This window comes from Acanthisitta chloris, unplaced genomic scaffold, assembly GCF_000695815.1.
Source record: "Acanthisitta chloris isolate BGI_N310 unplaced genomic scaffold, ASM69581v1 scaffold2255, whole genome shotgun sequence".
Lineage (NCBI taxonomy): Eukaryota > Metazoa > Chordata > Aves > Passeriformes > Acanthisittidae > Acanthisitta > Acanthisitta chloris.
In genome coordinates this window covers 184,239-205,583 of record NW_008675209.1, presented here as the reverse complement: position 1 = coordinate 205,583, position 21,345 = coordinate 184,239, and the positions used below count along the sequence as shown (strand labels likewise).

Here is a 21,345-nt window from a genome sequence, read left to right as displayed (position 1 = left end):
TTGGGTTTTTTTTTGCGCACCCTTTTTTTCCCCCCCCGACTTGTCCCGTGCGGGTGTCCCCGGTTTTTTTGTGTACCATGGATACGCACACGCGGTGGAAAAGGCGCAGTTGGATACGGAGCTGCTCGGGAACCACTGCACTGGTGTTACTGGGTGCCCTGTCCCTCGGCCGGGCAGGTAAGAGGGTCTCTGATCACCCCATCCCTGGGTGGTGGGTGCTGTGTGTCCAGGGGGGACACTGTGTGTGTGTGGGAACGAGTGAAGGGGCTTTTGTGAGGGGCAAAACATTTGTCTTTCTTTGCTCGCTACATTCCAGGAAAAGAGAAAGAAGGCAAAAAAAAAAAAAAACCCAACAAAACACCAATAAGATTTCCTGTTTTTTTTTTAGTTTCTGAATGCCATTTGTCAGGGGGCCCGTAAAAGGGGGGAAAAAAAAACTTAAAACAATTCTTTATTTGCTTTCTTGGAGCGGAGCTGCCTGTTGCCAGGCTCCTTTTGCTGGAGGAAAAGTCAAGATGTGTGTCTGGAGGCTCTAGTTCGTTCTATATCGACGTGGATCTATATGTGAATATATATTTAGGCGACTGGAAACCTCTGGGCTTGCGTAGTTCCTCCTCCTTGAGGAGAAGAAAGTTTTTTGTCCCGCAGGAATCTGCTCTCCCTGCGCACATCAAAGCGCCAGAGCTCGGGACACAAAAGCTTTGGAGCCGCTTGGGACCCCAAAGCTCATTGCCCCTTCCCCAGCCTCAATCCAAGGGGTTTCTCCCTAAAATTCGGGCTGGGGAACGTGGCAGGAGAGAGCTCTGAAGTTCCAGATGTGCAACAGCAGAGCAAACCCCTGGAATGTCATGGGTTTTTTTAGACTCGCGCAGAAATGGGATGAAATAGTTGTATTTCCCTTTGGGGTTGCAGAGTGTGTTGCCAGAGTTCTGCTTCCCAAATGTCTGCCTTTCCCGGCTGGGCTGGGAAACGCTAAAGCAGGGCAGCTGGAGGCTTGGGGAAAAGTTTGCTGTGTGTTTGTGGAGTTTGGAGTGGACACTTGGAGGCATCGGCGCTCTGAGGGCTGTTTGTCTCGGATTTCAAGGGGAATGAGTGTGGAGCGGCTTCTTGCCAAAGCTGAGTTTTTGAAATCTCCCAAGTTAAAGTCGAGTTCTGCAGGGTAACTTGAGAAGCTGAGAAGCTCCCGAAGAGCTGAGCGGTCTGGGATTCAGCTTTGCTGCTGGAGTTTTGTGTGCTCTAGGTGGTTTTCCCTTGGCCACTGGTGCTTGTTAGAGTTGTGTGAGTGTTACCAGGGTAAAAGCCTTGTGGGATTCTGCATATAGCAGTGGGATTGTGAATTATTGTCATTTCTGAGTCTTAAAATGACCTTAAGGAAGCAAAGGTGGGTGGAGGAGGAATGCTTGCACTAATGGGTTGCTTGCAAAGGCTGAGCAGGATGGAAAAATCAATTGGTCAGTGAATAAAACATCTTGAACATCACTGCAGGGAAAACTAAGGGTGGTGGGAGCTCCCATGGAGTTTGTACTGGAGAAGTATTAGGCTGTTTTCCCATTAGAAAAGCACTGGAATGACACCAGCTCATCTGGAGCAGCTTTTGTGCAGCCGCTTAGGCTGTTTGGATACTTTATCTGTTGGAGATTGAATTATTACCAGTGTCGTTTATTTCAAAGGAAAAATAACAAACTTTCCCTTTGGCTTTTGCAGTGCTAATGCTTTAATGGCTTCAGAACATCCTTAGGGATATCCCTGTCAGTTTCTATCCTTCAGACAGCTCCGGCATAAGCCTAAACTCCTTTTTAAAGTTAGCAGGTAACTTTTAGAAGCCTTGTGGGTGCAGCTGCCAGAGCTGAGGAATGGCAAGAAGCTTTGTGGGGCCAATGTGCTGCTCTGCGTAATGACTCTTGCGGTGAAAGGCTTTGAGTTTTCCTAATGAGCCGCCTAATAGGACATCAAATAATTTGGATGAGGGAGGAGTCACATTGGAACTGCTGCTGGCATTGACTACTGCTCCTTATGGCTTTTTTTTAATGTCTTTCCAAGTTCTCTTTGGGTTTATTTCAGCTCAGTTTGTTTCAGTTTCAGTTTAGTTGGTTCCTCTGTATGCAGAGGTGAAGTTTCTTTCTGTAAGCTTCAGGAGCAGATCCATGTGGTTCCCGGAGGAAAGGGAAGGCACCTTGCAGAGAGGATTTCCAGCAAAACAGAGAAATAGCAATGTCAAAGCACCATGAACTGAGCTGCCTCCAACCACTACCCTCCCAGCTCAGATTTTCCCATCTCTTCACAGATGATGTCACACAAAAATCTAACCCACAAAGTTGGAATCTCTCTGCTTTTCTAATTCCCTATAAAATCCAGTCAGGTTTCTGGGTGAAAATTTTTGGATGCAGCAGTTTCCTTTAGTGGCAAAGTGCAATAAGAATACATGGCATGGCCTTGGAAAGAAATAAAAAAGCTAGAAATTAGGAAGGATTCTGTTCCCATCTGTTGCTTCTCCTCTTGGCTCTTCCCTCATCACCTAAATGAGCTTTAAAAAAAAGAAAAAGACACTTTATCCAGCCAGTTTGAAGTGGTTTCTTAATACTTTGCCAATCAAAGGTGTTGCTATTGTTTTACAAGAAGAAATATGACTTTCTAAGTCTGGAATTGATGGCAGATCTGATTTCCAGTGTAAAGCCTGGATTATGCTGTCAATGTCTTGCCAGGTTGGAATGGGGATTTGTCACTGCAAAGCCCCCAGCTGGGGGACATGCCCTGGCCAGGGGCTGCAGCACAGGCATGTGGATGAGGTAATGTGTTATTCTTCCATGTAATCTGGGGTCAGGATGAAAACTATCCTGGCCATTCCCTTGGAGGTTGTGTTTGAAGGCTGCTCCTGCCCTCACCTCCCTGCAGGGCTGAGCTGTGCTGGATGCAGGAGCTGGTTCCACACTCACGTTGAGAAGCTGGTTCCGTTAGCTCCCTCCAAAGCTAATGGGCAATAATTTTTAGATTGGAATCTTCACATTTCATCTCTTCAGGGGTAGCTTTAAGGCGAAGCCTGCTGAGGAGTTGCTGATTTTTGGTGTCCAAAGAGGGAGAGCAGTGAGGACTCAGCTGCTGGCATTGCTGGCTCTCATGTTGTATCCTTGTGTGTGAAACCTCTTTCTAATGGCAAGTTTGATAAACAAACTGTCTTAGTGTTACTCCTGGTGCTAACAGATAAAGTCTGCCCTAGGACAAATCAGGAGAGACTGGAAAGGGAATGTGCATCATGATTTTACAGAATCCCAGAGTGGTTTGGGTTGGAAGGGAGCATAAAGCTCATCTCATCCCACCCCTGCCATGGGCAGGGACACCTTCCCCTAGCCCAGGTTGCTCACAGTTTGGGAGGGTGACTCAGTAATGTGAGTCCTGCTGTGATCTCCCCACCTCGGTGCTGTGGGAGGGCAATGCAGGTGTGGAGGTGGGAGCCTTGTTTACCTGGGCATAACCTCCTGGTGGTGCCCAGGGAGTTCATTTGAGTGTCATTTCGCTGTGTCTGGCTGCAGCAGCTGCACTGGGTGAGCTGCTCAGCATGGAATCATTAAGGCTGGAAATGACCTCCAGGATCACCAAGTCCAACCTTTGACCCAACACCACCTTGTCAAGCAAACCATAGGAGATAACAGCTTTGTTTCTGAAGTAGCTTTTCTTTTTCTCTTGTTTTGCTACAGTCCTAGAGTTGCAGACCCTTAATGACATAGATGTCCCCATCACCCTTGGCACTATGTTCCTAACACTAAGTTGTGCTCTGGTCCTGGTGCTGTCTATCCATCTTTTTGGTGACTCAAAGTTTCCCTGTCTGTCCTGCAGCCTGGATTGAGGGAGGAGGCTTAGAGTCTGTGTTCTCACACCTGCTCAGAGTTACAGATAATATCTTTAGGATGAGACAATGCATAGCAGCAGATGCTGAGGAGCAGAAGGCACTGCTGGGCATATGCCACTAATGCAGAGGCATCATTGTGAGGTGCTATTTATAGATGCATTTTAGGCAATCTGAGTTTTGTCTGGACTTCAGAAATAAGTCTGTGGGAGTACTTTCCAAGAAACTGCTCTTTGCTCTCAAGTGGTTTTGAACTGCAGAGGAAAACAAATTGGTCATTAAGGCTTTTAATAGGTACTTGTTGTCTTATGCCCTGATGCTTTGACCTAGTCTCTGTGCTCTCCCCTTCAATGTGGCTGCTAGGGCTGAATTGCAGTGCTTCCCTTCCCAAAGGGGTGGATGGATGTCTAATCATACTGCAAACATGGTAAGTCTGCAGTGAGTGCTTCCACATGAGCAGATTGAGGAGCAATTGGTCCAGCAAACCTCTAAGTAGGGAAGAAGGGAAGCAGGGACAGGCCAGTTGGGCACTGGGGAGATAGTGATGTAAAAAATGTGCTCAAGTAAGGTATCACCACGGAGATCTGTGAGTTTACTATTTGTTTGTGTGGTTGCCTGTGGATACATCTGGAGAATGGCAGGACCAGGGAAAAGTAGGGAGCTGAGGCCCCACAAGTTATTGATTGGCAACAAATGCTGCAGGTGCAGAGATGGGTCTGGAGCTCTCTACAAGCAAACAGAACTGCAGAATGGTTTGTATTGGAAGGGACCTTAAAGATCATCCTGTTTCAACTCCCTGCCATGGGCAGGGACATGTTCTGCTACCCCAGGTTGCTCCAAGCCCCATCCAGGCTGTCCGGGAACACTCACAGGGATGGAGCAGCCACAGCTGTCTCTGGGCAGCCTGTGCCAGTGCCTCAGCACCTCACAGGGAAGAATTTCTTCCAGTGCCCAACAGCCCTTTTTCAATGTAGAAATTCTTCCTGATGTCCAAAAATTCTTCTGATGCCTAAAACTTCTTGCAGGTGTCTAAGTTGTTGATAGGTTTTTATTCTCTGCTAAGGGTCATGGTGGCTTTCTGGGAAGGTTTTATGAGATCCTTTCAGAAGGAAAACCCTCCCAGGTGGACACGATCTTGTCTTTTCTGGAGTGAGCAGTTTGGTTACTGGAGTTTTTTCTTCCTTGGAGCATCTGCAGAGCCCAGTGATGTCCTGAGCAGCAACCTCATGGTTTGGCTGTGGGTGCAAATCTCTGTCCAAGGCAGCAGAGTACAATCTTCACACCTTTAATACATGTTTTTCTGCCTCCTGCTGTTGCCTTTATTTATGCCTTCAGCTGTTGTTTCTCCAGGCAGTGCACTCCCTTTCCTTTGCCCTCCTGGCTTGTTTGGGAAAGGTTCCTTTGACAGTCTTCAGTTCCAGCCTGGCCTTGCTGTATATCAGATACATTACTAGCAAGATTGGAGCTGACGTAAGAGGTACTGAGTTTGCAAGCTGGAAATTCTCCTTAAAAATATAATAAATCTTTGTGTGAAACAAAGCAAAACCAGTATGGGAAGAATGAGCAAAACCAGGAAAGAAAAAAACCTGAGACATGAAAGAATGGAAACTTTTTGTTGAAATCTAATGTTATATGGAAAAAACTTGGGTTGGCAACGTGGTATAATTAGCCACTGGGTTGGCAAGTCTCAAGGCTCTTGAAATGTAGCCTAGCACTGACTGAACCTTCCAAATGATGTGGTGGTTTCTCTGTGGACGTGTCTGGAAAATCTGTAGGACTCAAAGAAATAAATGAGGGAGCTCCAGCAAAGGCATTTTTTTTGAGGTTGGTTACTCCAAGTCTGGGCTCTTTTTCCCTCCAAAAGCCAGCAGGATCCTTAGCATCATCTGGAAGCGTTCACAAGGATGAGATGTCATTTTTGCAAAGGAGGAAAATGGTGTTAATGTATTTATAATAGTGAAGCTTTTCTGCTAGTTTGGGTAATAAGCTTGAGAACAAAAGGATAGTTTGGGAGTTGGATGAGTGGAACAACCTCCAACAGTGCTCATTCCTAACCTCTGCTGAGGATTTTCTCCCAGCCCTTAGGATCCTGTTTTTCCCATGCCCTAGGGCCTGATCCTGTCTCCCTGCATGGAACCTAGTGTTGAGGTGTTGCTTTACCACCAATTCACTGCTGATATGCCAACAAGACATGTGTTTTCAAACACTGAAGTGTTCCAAGAGTGTCTTTCCACCTCTGAGCCTCAGGTTATGTTAGTGGTTGTGGTCTTTCTACTTGAAAATTCCTTTCCTCCCTGGGATGGTGTTTTCCTGTGGAGCAGCACTAGTGCCTCACACAGCAAATCCAGAAGGTTATTTGGATTTTGTCTGGAGGCTTCTTGGAGGCTTCATCATGGAGTACAAGCTCAGCATGTGTTACATTGGCTGCTCTCACAATGCTTTGAAGGATTAGGTCTATAAAGGAAAGGTGATGCAAAGAATCTCTTGGGCAGCCAGGCACATGCTGCAGTGTGCTGGGAGAAAAACCCTTTGGAAGGTGGAGGGATGCAAATGGAGTGCTGGATTCTGAAGCTGGATATCCTCATGGGGCTTTGGCTGCTAAGCTGTGCTGTGGGCAGGGGCAGGAGATCAGATAAGCTGCTGTCAAGCTGTCACTTACCTGCTTTAGAGTGGTGACATTACTGATGGAAGAAAGTAATTCCAGTGTGGTTTGCTGAGAGCTCTGCAAATGAGTCCATTCAGCCCTGTGGGGTAGGTTTGATTTGTTGGGAAGTCTCCCAGGCCTGATGCTCCAGCTCTGCTGCCCTGGATTCACTGAGAAGAGATGTGAAGGCCAAACCTTAGTCTTGCTGTGCTGAGACATCTTTCCACTGCTCTGGGCAGTGTCAGCCAAAGGAGCAAGACACCCTGTTGCCCTCATCAGGGACAGAGTGCATGTTTGGGGGACTTGTATTCTCCTTCAGCTTGATGAAGACTGGATGATCGTCCCTTAAATCCAGCTAAATCTCCCTGTTAGTTTGGGATGACTCTGTGCCATCCCTGCCTGCATCAAGCTGTGCATCTGCAGCCAGGGAGGTGTTAACTCTTTCAGAGTAAAGTCATAAGTGTTTTCCTGGCTCAGCTTTTAAGCAAACTCTTTAAAAGGCCTTTTCTTCCCTTGTCTTTCTGGACCTCATTGCTCTAACTTGCAAAGGACAGGAGAGTTGGCAGCTCTGCTGGAAGTGCTGTAAGGAATTGCTGGAGGAAGATCCCAGGGGAGGAGAGGTCACTAAAGGGTCTGCTAGAGTCTCTACTCACAGGTTTAGTGACCAGATTTAGTGTCTCCTTTGCCTGTCAGCTGGAGCTTGTCTGAGTAAGAATATACAGGAAGGAGCTGAGCTCATGTGTCTTAGAGAGCCTCACTGGCCTCTCCTCCTCTGCCTGTCCTCCCTCCACCCCCTTTTTTGTTTCCAAGACAATACTTAAGGAAGAATTCATTGCAGCTGAATTCCTGGAGATGACACTGCCAGTTTCCCAGGATCTTTTGGACTCCTGCAGTGCTTTACCCAGTGATTTTTTTGGTGTGTCTCACTCAGCTGCACCCCTCAAATAGGAGTCAAGCAGTGAGTTTGTGTGATTTTTGTTGGGTTTGAGGGGGTTCATCCTAGATGTGCTGGAATGAGATACCTACTCTGTGTGCTCTTGTCTGCTGCAGGGGAGAGATTTGGTCCAAGGGCTGCAGTTCACCAGCTGAATAATGAAAGCATTGTGTGTATGCCCTTATTTCCAGCTTGCACCATTCAAAGTGAATAGAAAGGTCAAGGAGATGAGTCACTGTGAATACAAGTGTCATTCTGCTCAGGAGAAATGGAAAAAAGGAGCTTCCAAGCGAGGTGTTTCAGCTGGTGCCAAACTGTTCTGTTTCACTGCACTCTCAGGGAGTTACAAGAGGAAATCTCAGCTGAGATCTGCTGGAGTGTTCAAGCCCCTAAAACTCAGTAAGAGGCTGGAGCTGGGATGAGGCACTTGGAGGTGCAGTAGGCTCTGGTTGGAAAATCAGGGGGAGTGCTCTGGAAGCATTGTGATCCTTGCTGGTCTTTTGGGAAACAAACAGCTGGAGCTGGTAGGGTTGGGAGCTCTTGTTCTCAGCGTTGTTATATACCCAGTGGTGAGGTGGGTGGTAGGTGTATTTGGCTGCTGACAGGCAGTGGGAGATGTCTGGGCCCAGCAGAACTGCTCTGTGTTGCTGCTTAGACCTTAGAGCACCTTCCAGTCTCTAAAGGGGCTACAAGAGAACTGCAGAGGGACTTTGGACAAGGAGGAGTAGGGTTGGGAGCTCTTGTTCTCAGCGTTGTTATATACCCAGTGGTGAGGTGGGTGGTAGGTGTATTTGGCTGCTGACAGGCAGTGGGAGATGTCTGGGCCCAGCAGAACTGCTCTGTGTTGCTGCTTAGACCTTAGAGCACCTTCCAGTCTCTAAAGGGGCTACAAGAGAACTGCAGAGGGACTTTGGACAAGGAGGAAGAGAGTAGGTTTAGATTGGATACTGGGATTCTTGGCTGGGCTGTGAGGGTGCTGAGGCACTGGCACAGGTTGCCCAGAGAAGCTGTGGCTGCTCCATCCCTGGGAGTGTTCCAGGTTGGATGGAGCTTGGAGCAACCTGGGCTGGTGGAAGGTGTCCCTGCTCATGGCAGGGGGTGGAACCAGATGAGCTTCAAAGTTCTACCAACCCAAACCATTCCATGATTCTCTGATTATCTCTTGAAATCCTGGTGAGACAATGGGAGCACCTGAGTGCTGAGTGTCCCTGAGGTTCCACTGTCCCTGCACCATTCCAGGGGCAGGAGCAGGTTGGTGACACACAATGTCTGAAGCTAAGGATGGGTCCATGCCCTGCCCTGGCCCTAGTAAATGTCCATTTACAAATTAAGCTTTTTTTAATTTCCTGCCTGTACTCTTGATTCAACAAGCCCCAGGCACTGCCTAACCACTCTGGCACAGAGCTGCAAAGGGCTGTGTGGCTTGTGGGTTGCACGTGTGGAAGGGGTGGAGAGCTTGGGGGGGTTGTGTGTGCCAAGTGGGTGGGATGGACAGGGATGGGGACCTGGCCAAGGCTTTTTCCTTTCATTGACACTGTCATTTCCATAAAACTGCAGTGGTGGCCTGAGCACAGAAGCCACTTCAGGAGCTGTTAATGCTTTCTTAGTGGGGTGGAGTTTTTCTGCCTCCTGAGCTCCTTCACCTGTGGGTTTCCTTTTCCCATGGCTCCAACACCCTCCTCGAGGGCTTATCAGCATTTTGGCTAATTGCTTTTCTCTGTCCTGGAAAGGAAACTTTCAGAGAGCATTTGAGATCGTGGTGTGCTGTGACAGATCCTGCATTTTGTCTGGCATTCCATTGGTGTTTTGGCACAATGTGAAACCTGAGAGCAAGTACATAGGAAGATTTACATTTTTGGTTTCCAGCCACTGGATTTTTCTGTCCTGCAGTCACTTTTCTGGTGGAAAACAGATATTTCTCTGAAAAACAGCTAAAGCTCTAGAATCTTGATTTTTCCTACACCTTGAGTAGAAAATTAAACCAGCTATTTTTCTTGCCCACCTAATCCAACATCATTTCCATAAACAGCTTGCAAATGAATTTCCCAGCACAGCTTTGATCTGAGGTGGCCAAAAATCCAACACAAATTCCAGTTGATATCAAATAACTGGGAAATGGGACTCATTTGCTGATGATGCAATAGCACCATGGAATGGTTTGGGTTGGAAGGGACCTGACAGTGTGATAATAGTGTGATGCTGAGTGGGGGCTGTAGCCAGGCAGAAGCTGATGGCTTATAACTTATGTGCATGGGAGGACTGTGCCTGGCTGTGGGGTGAGGGGTTGTGTCTGTAGCTCTTGTGTTGGGATTTCATGGAAGCTAAAGATTCCTGCAGCTGGCTGAGGTGGGTGGTAGGTATGTTTGGCTTCTGACAGACAATGTGAGACGTCTGGGCCCAGCAGACCTGCTCTGTGTTGCTGCTGTGTGACTCCATGGGGGCCTGCACATGGGATAATCCTGCTGCAGGGCAGGAGCCTCACTGGACTTGCCCCTTGGAGGGTTTTCCCTGGAAGATCTGAGGCTGTTCATCCTCTGAGTGCAGCATCTGTCTGGAGGCTATTACTCAGTGTCTCAACAGAGTCATCAAGGTTGCAAGAGACCTCTAGGATCATCAAGTCCAACCATTAATTTGTCACTGTTGTAACCCCTCAACTATATCCTCCAGTGCCAGATTCAGATGCCTCTTAAACACCTCTAGGGGAGTGGTGACTCCACCACCTCCCTGGGCAATATTCCACTGCCTGAACACCCTGACAGGAAAACATTTTTCCTAACATCTCCTGTGTCCTCTAGTCCTCTCCTTGCAGCCTTGGTAGGAGATCATCCCCCACCTCTCACCAACCCTTTCAGGTAGTTGTAGAGAGCCATGAGGTCACCCCTGAACCTCTTCTCAAGCCTAAATCATCTTGGGAAGCTGTTGATTCCTTGGAGACTCAGGACTACTGTCCTGGAGTTCTGGGCTGCAAATGCTTGTCTTGACAGGACTGATGTTTGTCTGCAGCCTGTGGGGCATCCTGCTCTGTGCCACAGGGAGGGCAGGTCACCACCAACCCCCTGATGGTGCCTGTGCTCCAACAGCCACGCAAGGGTGGGAGGGGGAAGCTCCTTTTATCCTGGTCTCTGCCTTTGGCACTCACTGGCGACTGTTCCTATCGGAAAACTGCTAGGAATGTTCCCTTGCAGAGGGTTGCAGGGGTTGGGAGAGGCATATTATCACGTCTTGTACACTAGGGGAGAAAGTGCCTCTCTCTGCCTCTCTCAAATATGTAAATTAAAACAATCTGTGTCTCTGCAGCTGTTGGATGCTGCTGTCCCTGCTGCCCTCAGGAGTTGGGATGGGAGGAGCAACCAGACCTCAACTGGCTCCAGCTCTTGCTTTTTTAAACTTCAGTCCCTGCAGGATGCACGACAGCAAAACAATAAGGGCCATATCTGATGGGGAAACAGCAATTTTCCCAGTGCTCTGTAATTAAGGAGCTATATCAGGAAGCAGTGGAGCCTTTATGTGCTGGAGGCTGTTGTCTTCCAGCCTATGTATAGGAAAGGCAGCAAGGCACACTGAGCCCTGCTGCCAGCTCCAAGGGTTGTGTCTTCTTCTGGGCCTCACTATCTCTTTCTTTTCCAACCACAGACATTCCCCCGACAGGGTCTGACTGTGAGATGCTCTCTGGGAGCAGAGTGAAGCACCAGGCAGGATCAGCCCTTTACTCCTTACATGGGAGAGCCTTTGGCTGACAGTTGTGACCAAGGATATGAGGGATGTGGAGCTTTGGCCCCTGACTCCAAACACAGCCATGGGCCCTGTGTTGGGAATTCTTCTGCACCAAGGGGTTGGATTTGGATTCCACCACCAGGGAGGTGGATGGAGGAATGGAGGTGGTGGAGTCACCATCCCTGGAAGTGTTTATAGAGGCATCTGGATCTGGCACTGGAGGGATATGGTTTAGGGGTTCCAGCAGTGACAGGTTAATGGTTGGGCTTGATGATCTTAGAGGTTTTCTTCAATCTTGATGATTCTATGATTCTATCTTAAAGGTCTTTTCCAACCTCAGTGATTCTGTTATTCTAAGAAAATCATCCCTGTGCACGGGCCAGGAGTTTTGTCTGACCCTTTGATCTTTTGCACTGAATTTTGCCCTGGCCCAGAGCCCTGTGGCTGAGCAGAGATGGGATTCTTTGCTCCTTGGCTATGATTCAGGCTCTTGCAGCACTGGCCTGTTGCAGGAGTCTGTCTACGTGGAGCTGTGGGTGGACACAGGGCTGGGATCAGACTCCTGTTGACTTTGGGAGTTTAGGCAGTGAAGTAGCACAGCATCATCAGGCCTGAATCACAAAACCACCCTTCAGTTCTCTCTACCACAGCCTTTGACTTGCTGCCTTCACTGCCCACAGATCTGCATTTTTTGGGGCTGTTTATGCAGCATTTTACAGTCCTGGTTGGGATTCAGTGTAGGAAAATGCAATGGGATTTCTTACGGCACTGGGGAATAGGCATGGATAACAAGCTGATTCAACTTTTCCCTATGAAATATCAACCAGCACCAAAACTAGAGCTTGGTTTGGGTGTGGAAACAGCCATAAAGAGCTTTGGCTTCCTCCTTTATAGAATCAGAGAATAATGTACATTTGAAGGCACTTAAAAATCCACACCAATAAACTTTGGGATGCTCAGAAACAGAGTCAGAACATGAGTTAAAGATGTTCTGCACATTCAAACTGAGCAACCCAGTGTGTTCTTCTCTCCCTGCAGCTCCATTCCCCAAAGCCTTGGCCAGACAAACCGGGGCCCTCCTTGCCCTGGGGACATTCATCCCAAATAACCAACAGCAGAGCTGCTAAAAGGAGCTCAAGCCCTGCAAGCCTGGAAATAGCTGAGGCTCTGCTGCTGCAGCTGAGCTGCCCAATTTGTGGCCTGGGATTAAGCTTTTTATGGATGAAACTGAAACATCTGCTTTGGGGGGAGTGAAATCTGCCACATTAGCTCAGGAATCCTGGTGGGACTTGGGGCCCCATATACCTGTCCCTGTTGGGGTTTGTGGGGTTAGGTCTGTTATTTTTCTGGTGGTGGCAAAATGCCCAAACTCACAGGAGATTTTAGGCAATGAAAAGGCTGAAAATAGATGTGGGAGATGAGAGGAATTGTGGGACTGAAGTGAGTTCTCTGCTCAGTGTCAAAAGCTGCAGATGTGCCCCAAGAAATTTATTTGGGGGAATATTTCTGTCCTGACACTGTCCTTCCTGGTTTAGGGAGGCATGAGTGATAGTGGAGGGAGTGTTGGTGCAGGTAGGATGTGCCTGTGCAATGTCAGTTCACACAGGATTAAATCATGTGGAAAAATCTGGTAGGAAGTAAAACCTAGTGAAGAGTAATCATTGGGGAACTTGGGAGGTGAAATAAGCTGCTCTGGACCAGCCTCATCTGTGCCCCTGGAAGTGATGGGTCTATCCAAATGATGGCTCAGCAGTTGGAAGGCAGTGGTTGAGGTGAGGTTGGACTGAGAGCAACTCTGCTGCCTTGCTCAAATGTGTCTTGTCACCTAGAATCCCTCCCAGAGCAAGCAGAGGAGGAGATGGATGCAGGGCAGGAGCTGCTTTGAACTGCCACAGTGAATCTGAGCTGTACTATCCTGGTTTTTATATGACTTATTCTATGATCCATACATGTAGCAATGGACTTGAAGTGGAACTTGTCTGCACACATGTCCTGATGGTTTTGGACAGGAACAGGCAGGAGGAATCAGGATGGCACTGGAAAAGGGCAGAGTCCTTTCCAAACACTCATGGGTTTGAGTCCTGCTTGCAGCTTGTGTATTTTTCTAGGATGTCTGTTTAATGGCTAAGGGAAATTCTCCTCCCTTCTCCTTGCTCTGGGATAGATATCTCAGCATGCTAACGAGGGGAAGAGGAGCATACTGGAAGTGACCTCTTGGCACTTTAAGGACAGAACTAGTTTTCCTGTAGCTATGAAAAGTCTGAGCTCCCCGTGAGTTAGAATGAGGCATAGCAAATGCTCTGAAGCTATTGCTATCCCTAGCACAAAGTTCATCAGATATTGCTTATTTTAGTGATGGAGAGAATATCAAGCATGTTCCATGTATAAATCAGCCTTCCTAAAATATACTGATAACTCAGCATTTGCCTTGTCTCCAGTTTCCCAGATATTTTCTTCCCTCATTTGGCTACTTTGATGGCTCAATGTGCCTTTTGCTCATCTGTGGGAGCTCTACTTGTCTGCAGGGATTGATGCCTTGATGTGTCATTTACCTTCCCTCTCTCTCTGTAAAAATACCAAACATTACTTCTCCACATTCATGAGTGGCTGCACAAATGATTGGAAGTGTCAGCAAGCACTTCTCCAGATGGTGGAAGCATGTTCCTTCCTTCATTTATTTCAAATGTCAAACTCAATGAAATTAATTACTCCCAGACTTGAAGTGACAGAGTGATTCTTGTCTCAGTTTCACCACTGAAGCTGCACAAGCCATAGCAGGAGCCTCCAGGAGTTGAAATTCAACCACTAAGCTGTGACCCCAAAGCAGTGTCAAGATCTGCATTTGCAGCAGGATTAGTTTCATGGGGAAAAACTGAGTTTGGGCTAGGTAGGGAGGGATGTCTGGTGGGGGGAAGATGAGCTTTGTCTTGGATTTCTTCTCTGCTGTGCATGGCAGGAACGCAGTAGCTTCCTTGGGAAGGGCCTTGATGTTGTCCTGCAGTGTTGGTGCCCTGACATCTCACTGCACCCCAGGGAGCTCTGGATCTGCCCTTAATCTTTTGCCCTTCTTTAGCTATAAGAAAGTGATGGTGTGGGTTTATTATTTGCACAAATGTCTTGAGAAGTTCTCAGGCTCTTTGGGGATAGGCATAGAATTTTAGAGGTTGGAATGGAGCTTGGAGATCATCCAGACCCAACCACTGCCCTGGGCAGAGAAAAACCTCCCACCAGAGCAGGTTGCTCAAGGCTATATCCAACCTGACTTTGAGCACTGCCGGGTTTGGGGCATCCACAGCCTCCCTGGGCAACCTGTGCCAGTGTCTCACCACTCTCACAGGAGAAACTTCTTCCTAATACCTAGCCTGAATTTCTTCTCCTTCAACTTGTTTCATCAAAAAAGATTGGATCAGATGATCCTTGTGGTCCCTTCCAACCTGGTAGTCTATAATTCTATGTCAAACATTCTGTGATTGTAGAAATTGGGCAAAGCTGTAGGGAAGTTGCTCTAGTCAGATGCTGGCAGAGCTCCAGGGATGAGCACTGGATTTGGGGAGCCCAAGTTAGGGCAGTGAAGGGCTGAATTTCAACTTAAAGAAGCTCTGACTGAAAGCTCTCAGCACATTTTGGAGTAAGACAGTCCTTTGGAAGCAGTAGAAGCAGTAAGGGAAAATTCTTGCTTGCTGCTGTTTGACTCCTGAGATGTGTTTGCCTCCTGGCTGTCCTGGTTCTGGGAACTCTGCAGAGCTCCAGGGAGTTACTTGGTATTTGGTGCAGCCCTGTGTCAGAGGCAGAGCTCAGAGGCTTCCTAGGAACAATAACTCTGCCTGTATTTTCAACTGTTTATTTTCACCCTGTTTTGCTTCTTACAAAATGAGCTTGGCCTTGCAGGGGTTTTTCTGGATACTTCCTTCGAAAAACCCTTTGCATTTGTGACACCTTTAGTCCTTTTTCCAGAAGACCTTGCAGCAATTATTTAACGCTCCCTATTTGCCATTTCCCTAGGGAAATAGCTGTTATCAGAGGCTTCCTAACTGTGCCTAATTTCAGATTGTTCATTTTTAACCTACCATTCCTCAAGTCCCTCAGGCTCTTAGCTGGGCTCAGACTTTCTCTTCCTCAGTGGTCATTTCTTCCAGTGTCTCTCCTAAGGCTCTGGGAGCCCTCCCTGGCCTACCATACCCAGCAAAATAAACAGCCCCATCTCCTTTTGCCCTCTATTGTTCCTCTCTTTTGTGCTAAGTACAGTAATGCCTCTGAGCTACCCCAGGGCTCCCTGGTTCCCATGCTTCCCCATCCCTCTCACAAAGGAGCTCTTTTCTCCCTGCCTTCTGGGGGTTTGGGGCTCTACAAATATGTGCCAGCGACCCTTTGCTCTGTATGAAAATAGCCCCTGCCTTTTTGTAGCTGTCACTTATTCTTGCTCCTTTAATTAGACTTGATCCTGCTTGGATTTTTTTTCCCTTTGACCCTTCATTTATTTTTTTTTTTGCTGCAGGGAGGAAGGTTTTTTTTGTCAAGTTTTGCAGCTCCCTTTCTACCTGTGCATCCCCAGCTCGCACAAGTCTTCTCTCTTTGGAAGGAACTTTAATTGCAAGACTCCAAACTTGCCCAAATATTTCCTGCTTGCATGCTGGAAGGCTTCTCTGGGATGGGATTGCACACTTATAGTTCGGATTATCATTCCATCTGCTTTTGCCTAATGCTGGCAGCTATTTGTGTGCCTCCCTCAAATTCCTGCCTCTCTGGGTATTTTCATGCTGCTGTCATCATTGCATGCAAAATATTCCTGCTCAGTGGCATCTCCATTCATCCTGGCTGGCTGCTTTGCAAGGATCCCGTCCAAACAAAGGACCTGACAACTTCCCATGTGCCAACTGTCATGTGCTGAGGCTTTGCTCTATGGGAGGGATTTTTCCCTCCACTGCATTGCCCCTTCTGCTGGGGATGCTGCTTTACACAACACAAAGGTCTGCTCTGTGGTACCTGCTTCATGCACAGCTGAGCTGTTTTCCCACCTCATCAATATCTCATTACTGAAAAATTCCTCTTTTGCTGCTGATCAAAGCCCTGGCCCCTGCCCAGGCACAGGCTTAGCTGGGAAAGCATTTCCAGCTCTGCTTTCAGCGACCACCCTGGAGTGCAGGCTGGAGCAGTATCCCTCAGCCACCTAACTGCCTTTCTGATCCACAGCCATCCTGCTGCTGGGCCTGTCAGCCACCTTCTGTGGAACAGATCCAGCTTCATCCCCTGCCAAATTAATGCCTCTTCTTCCCTCTGCTGTCACCTCCTGAGCTGCCTGTGCTGCTGCCTTGGGCTGGTACCTGTGATGGCTCCTGGATGTGCTGGGGACTGGCTGTAGTTCCAAATTCATCTTGGAATCAGCTGTCAGAGAATCACTTAGGTAGGAAAAGACCTCTAAGATCATTGAGGTTAACCCAGCACATCACCAAACCATGTCCCACAGTGCTCTGTCCTTGCAGAGCATCCTGTCCATCCCTTTCATTGGTTAGAGCCTTTACTTGGTTGATGCTGTATTTGAGTGTCATATCCTGTTAAACCATGGTGCTTTCTAAAGTAAAAACCTCTTTGAGATGGGTTACAGGAGCAGGAGGAGAAAAGGACCTGAGGATGAGTTTGTCACAGGCAGTTTTGGGCTCAGCATGGATGGAGGTGACCACCAGCTGCTTTGTGTGGCTAATGTGGGAGCAGATTCCTGCCCTGTGAGCTTGGCTACTCAGAACAGCTTGGGGGCAGGTTAAAAGCTGTCAAAGGGCAATAGGACAAGTTGCTGGTCATCCTCATGGAATGACTGACATGCCTATACACAGGGATCTGCTGGATGACTTGGGAGCTGAGGCAGGTGCTGGTGCATGTGCTCAGGAGGAAGGTTATGATGCATTTGGGACTGTGTAGCAGTGGCTGAGAAACCTCCCAGTTTAAGGCTTGTAAAGCACATGTTTAATTGCCACTTAATGTCTAACACAAGTGATTAAGAGGAAGTTCATTGGTTGGTCAAGTATGGTCTGATGGTCAGAGCTGGAGATGAATTGTCTCTTCATCTCTCCTGACCCCTGTGACCTCACTCAAGGCCACTGGTGTTGTTATCCTGCTTATGGTAATGACAGGAACCAAATTGAACAAGAAATGTTGTGATCCTTTAAAACAAATGACGGGATAACGTCAAGGTAAATGTCTTGTGCTACAGAGAGAATAGTTTAAGAAGTGGTTAACATGTCAGGGCATTGATTTCTTTGCTGCTTTTTACTCATCTGTTTTCACCTGCTGCATTTTTACCCCCTTTGGAAGGGTGAGAATGATGTGAGCTCTGCTGGGGCACATCAATACCAATCTCCATTCAGTCCAGCTATGTGGGATTGATCCTTTGAAGCCAAATGGCTCTCAGGAAGGTGCTGGAGCCACTCTCTCACCCTTGGAGCTTTGCTGCTAGAGGTGCCTGAGGTTGATCTTGTTCATTGTATCTCTGTACTGTGATTTCATTGCTCAGCACCATGGAACTGAATGTTTGTTGTGCTGTGTTTTTACATAAACTTGGGTGTTGATTCCCCATCTCTTAGGGACAGATTCTGCCAGTCTCATCACCTTATTAAGGACATTGCCCCTCAACATATTGGGCTTGTTTGAAAGCAAAGCAATATACAATTCCTCAGTGGGAATAGGGCCTGGAAGAGTTATGTTGGGAGCATATGGCACTGCAAGGCTCCTGCAGCAAACCTCACCTCTGCTAAGCACTTTGATTTACAGAGCTGGAGTTCAGTTGTTTCCCTTTAGAGAACTGAGTTGTCTGATGGAAAACTGGTTCTTCAGTGCTAGCAAAAATCAAACTGAAATCAAAAATACCCATTTTATAGGGGGCAGTGTATCAAGGTGTTCCTCTTGGGCCCTTCCCTGGCATTAAATGGAGCATCTCGAGAGTTGTCTGTGGTTTGTGCCCTGGAAATTCAGAACTAGTTGAGAAATATTTTTTTCTGTGATAAAGTGGTGAATTCCTTTTCACATCTGGCACTATTTTAGGCTGAGGGATATCAGGAGAGGGACTCTGCAGTGAAGTTTATCTTTCAACATCTCTGCCTTCTGGTTTTAGTCTGACACGTAAGGCAGAGTCTGTATTTGGGATCAAAATTGCTTTTCACTACTGGCAGTCAGACTCAATTTGCTTTCTTTGATCTTCTAAAGCAGCACCAAGACATTGTTTCATGTTTGCTGTTGTATCTGCCTTCTGGTAGAGCTCCAAGCCAGCTCAGATCTGGATGACCCATCATACTTTATACCCACAGTCCCCATGTGTCCTCCTCCTTCATTGTTGGTACTGTAAATTTCTCAAACTCTTGAGTTTAATGCACTGCATGAACTCCAACCTGAAGAACAGGTTCATTGGCAGCCTGGGAGGGAGAAACCTGCAGTGAAGGGGACAATATCTGGCTGGGCTTCCTTCTCCTGTTCATGGACCATGACTTAAAATGCTGAGAACATATGGTGGAAATTGCTGCTGGATATGCAAAGGTTGGGCCACGTTGCTCTGCAGAACTCATAGCCACAGACTGGTTTGGGTTGGAAGGACCTTAAAGCTCATCTTGTTCCACCCCTGGCCATAAATAGGGACACCTCCCACTAGCCCAGGTTGCCCAGAACCCCATGTCAATCCCACTGATCCCCTTTGGCAGGAGTGTGTATGTGCCAGCCCTTATATCACACTGTTTGATGCTTTATTCATTCCTGCCTGTCAGGAGCAGGTGATGGTGGTTTGAGGGGTTCAGGATCTGACCATCTCCCACAGTGGTGCTTGCCCAGTGGTTGTGCCAAGCACCTCATCCCTCTGCCAAGCTCCTTTGTCAACATCATCTAACTTAGCTACTTGCAGTTAAGGAGCCAAAAGTATAATTTGCTGGAAGTACTTGGAGTGTATTTATAGTCAGGATACAAAATGTGTCATTATAATCCTATATATGCTAAAAATTGCTGTATATAGAGTAGTCTGCTGATATTGCAGCCTGACTGTAAGGTGTGATCGAGCTCTTTAAACCTCCAGGTATGGTTATTAAAACAGGTCATGCCATGGGCCAGTTCCAGGCAAGGGAAAATAAGCTCTAGACTGGAATCAATGTCTCCCAGATTCAAGGTTTTTTTTGGCTTACAGACCAAGAAAATCTGTCCTGGAGACAGAGCTGTTGAAATCAAGTCCTTTCCTTACCTGCAGAAAGAACTGGGACACTGGTCACCACAGCAGCTGAATATTGCATGAGGAAATCTTCCATTGCTTCCATGCATTAGCTGGAAAGGAATCAGTAAAGGAATATCTATTTTCATATCTCTTTATTGGTGCTTTGGGGCTGGTTCATGGCAAGGTTAGCTGATATTTATTCTCTGCCTCTTTGCTAGGAGGGAGCACTAATTGCTTTCTTGTTTGAGTTAAGTGAGTTTGGAGTGATTCAGGTTCTCCCTGGGAATGCAAAATAGAGGATCACCTTCCCATCAGGCTCCCAGGAACACCTTGCACAGCGACTTGTGTTTGATCAAGCAACCAGCAGTGAGGTACCAGATCTCACTGGGAATGTAACAGCTTCTAACACAGCATTTGCTCTCTTCTTCCCTTCTTCCCATCTGTCCTGGGGGTGGAAATACCAACAGGTTGGATAAGGAATTTCTTACTTGGTTGCTGGCTGAGGTTAAACCATGACACTTCTAGCTTAGCTTATGACCTTAGACAGCTTCATTTTGCTTCCTTCCCAGCCAAGCTCTGATGGATTGCATTGCTTTCAGTCAGTTGAATCCCACCTCCAAAGGCCTCAGGAGCACCATAAAACCATGAGCAAAGAGAAGGGATAGGATATTTAGCAAGTGATTATGTATTTCAGTCATCCACTGCTGGATATCAGCTCATGGCATGGTGTGGGGGAGTGAGATGGACAATCTGAGCTCTGCTCAGATTGGTGAATTGGAGAGATCAGTGTCTGAGCCAGGTCACAGAGAAAAGGGTTCATGCAGGGAAGTCCTGAAAGACATGATTTAGGGATATTTACAGCTACTGAACAAAGCTACTGTAGGAAAAATGCCCAGAAGGAAGAGTGTCCTGGCAGGAGATGAGCTGCAGACCAGCAGATCTATTGCTCCTTCAGCTTGTCCTCTGCTGTCACTGCTCTGCTGTGCTCCCTGTTGAAGTGTGGTCCCCAGAGGCACCTGAGAAGCTGGAGGTGGTGTCACCAGTTTGATCTCTTTCCAGCAATGCAAAGAGGCAATTTTAATAATTGGATTGATGAGAGGAGCCCCAGGGATCTCCATCAGTGGGAGCTGAAAGTGTGCACAGAGGTGGCTCTGAACCAATCTCTTGGTTGTTTCTTGCTGCAAGGCCAGACTGGGTTTTCTTAGCTTCCACTTCTTCAGTTGACTTTGAAACCTCAGCTTAAAACTGGGTCGTGCACATATTTGCTCTCAGTTGAGACCACCATAAGGGCCTTGGTAGGAATTTAGCTTGCTCACTTTTAGCCACATTGTGTTTATATGCTACAGTAGGACTTGAGAGTTGAGGTCCACCTTGGTTAACCTGCATGGATTCAGGGAAACATAGCCCCAAAAGCTGAGATGTGGAAAGCAGAGAAGCATAAAAATGCTTATTTCAGGGTGAGAGCACAAGAACCAGCTCTGAGTGGGCATTTCTGCCAGGACACCTCTTCCCCTTTGCCCATCAATTTTCCCCTTCCCAGCACGTGCTGAGCCAGAGGCAGAGATTAGAAGACATCCATCCTTCCTCCAACACCTCCTGTCCAAGCCCCTTAAGTTCTGGTTTTCCCAGGGGAAGCAGGAGGGCAGGGCCAGCTCTACCCATCACTCAAGTCCCACTTCTCCTAGCAGCACTGACAAGGAAAAACTCTGTGATTTTTTAGAACTGTCATTGGCCTCTAATTAGATGTTTGATGCCAAAGTAATGATAATAAAAGGCTCTTTATTTAAAACAAACCCATGTGAATAATTATGTAAACATTTGTCTGGGCCAGTGTTGGTTTGAGTCCTGGGAAAGCTTTTTGGATGAGTATCTTGGCTATTTCTTGGGAGCTTTTATAGTAGCATATTTCAATTTAGATGCTATCTTTGGGTTTGGGTTCTCCTTCGTGGATAATGCAAGACCTGAAATGACATCTCAGCTCTGAAGTGCAGCAGATATTTCCAAGAACACTCCAAGTACAAGTCACCTTGTAA

General features: G+C 47.3%; 1 protein-coding gene across 1 annotated transcript in view; it reads left to right on the top strand.

Moving 5' to 3' along the window:
• The first annotated feature begins 77 nt into the window (after positions 1 to 77).
• The window catches only part of LOC103803097 (collagen alpha-1(V) chain-like), a 146,386-nt gene continuing 125,118 nt past the window's right edge, over positions 78 to 21,345 (top strand). Inside the window, 1 exon segment of the mRNA XM_009075634.1 lies at positions 78 to 177. Within this exon segment, the coding sequence (XP_009073882.1) occupies positions 78 to 177 (100 nt within the window).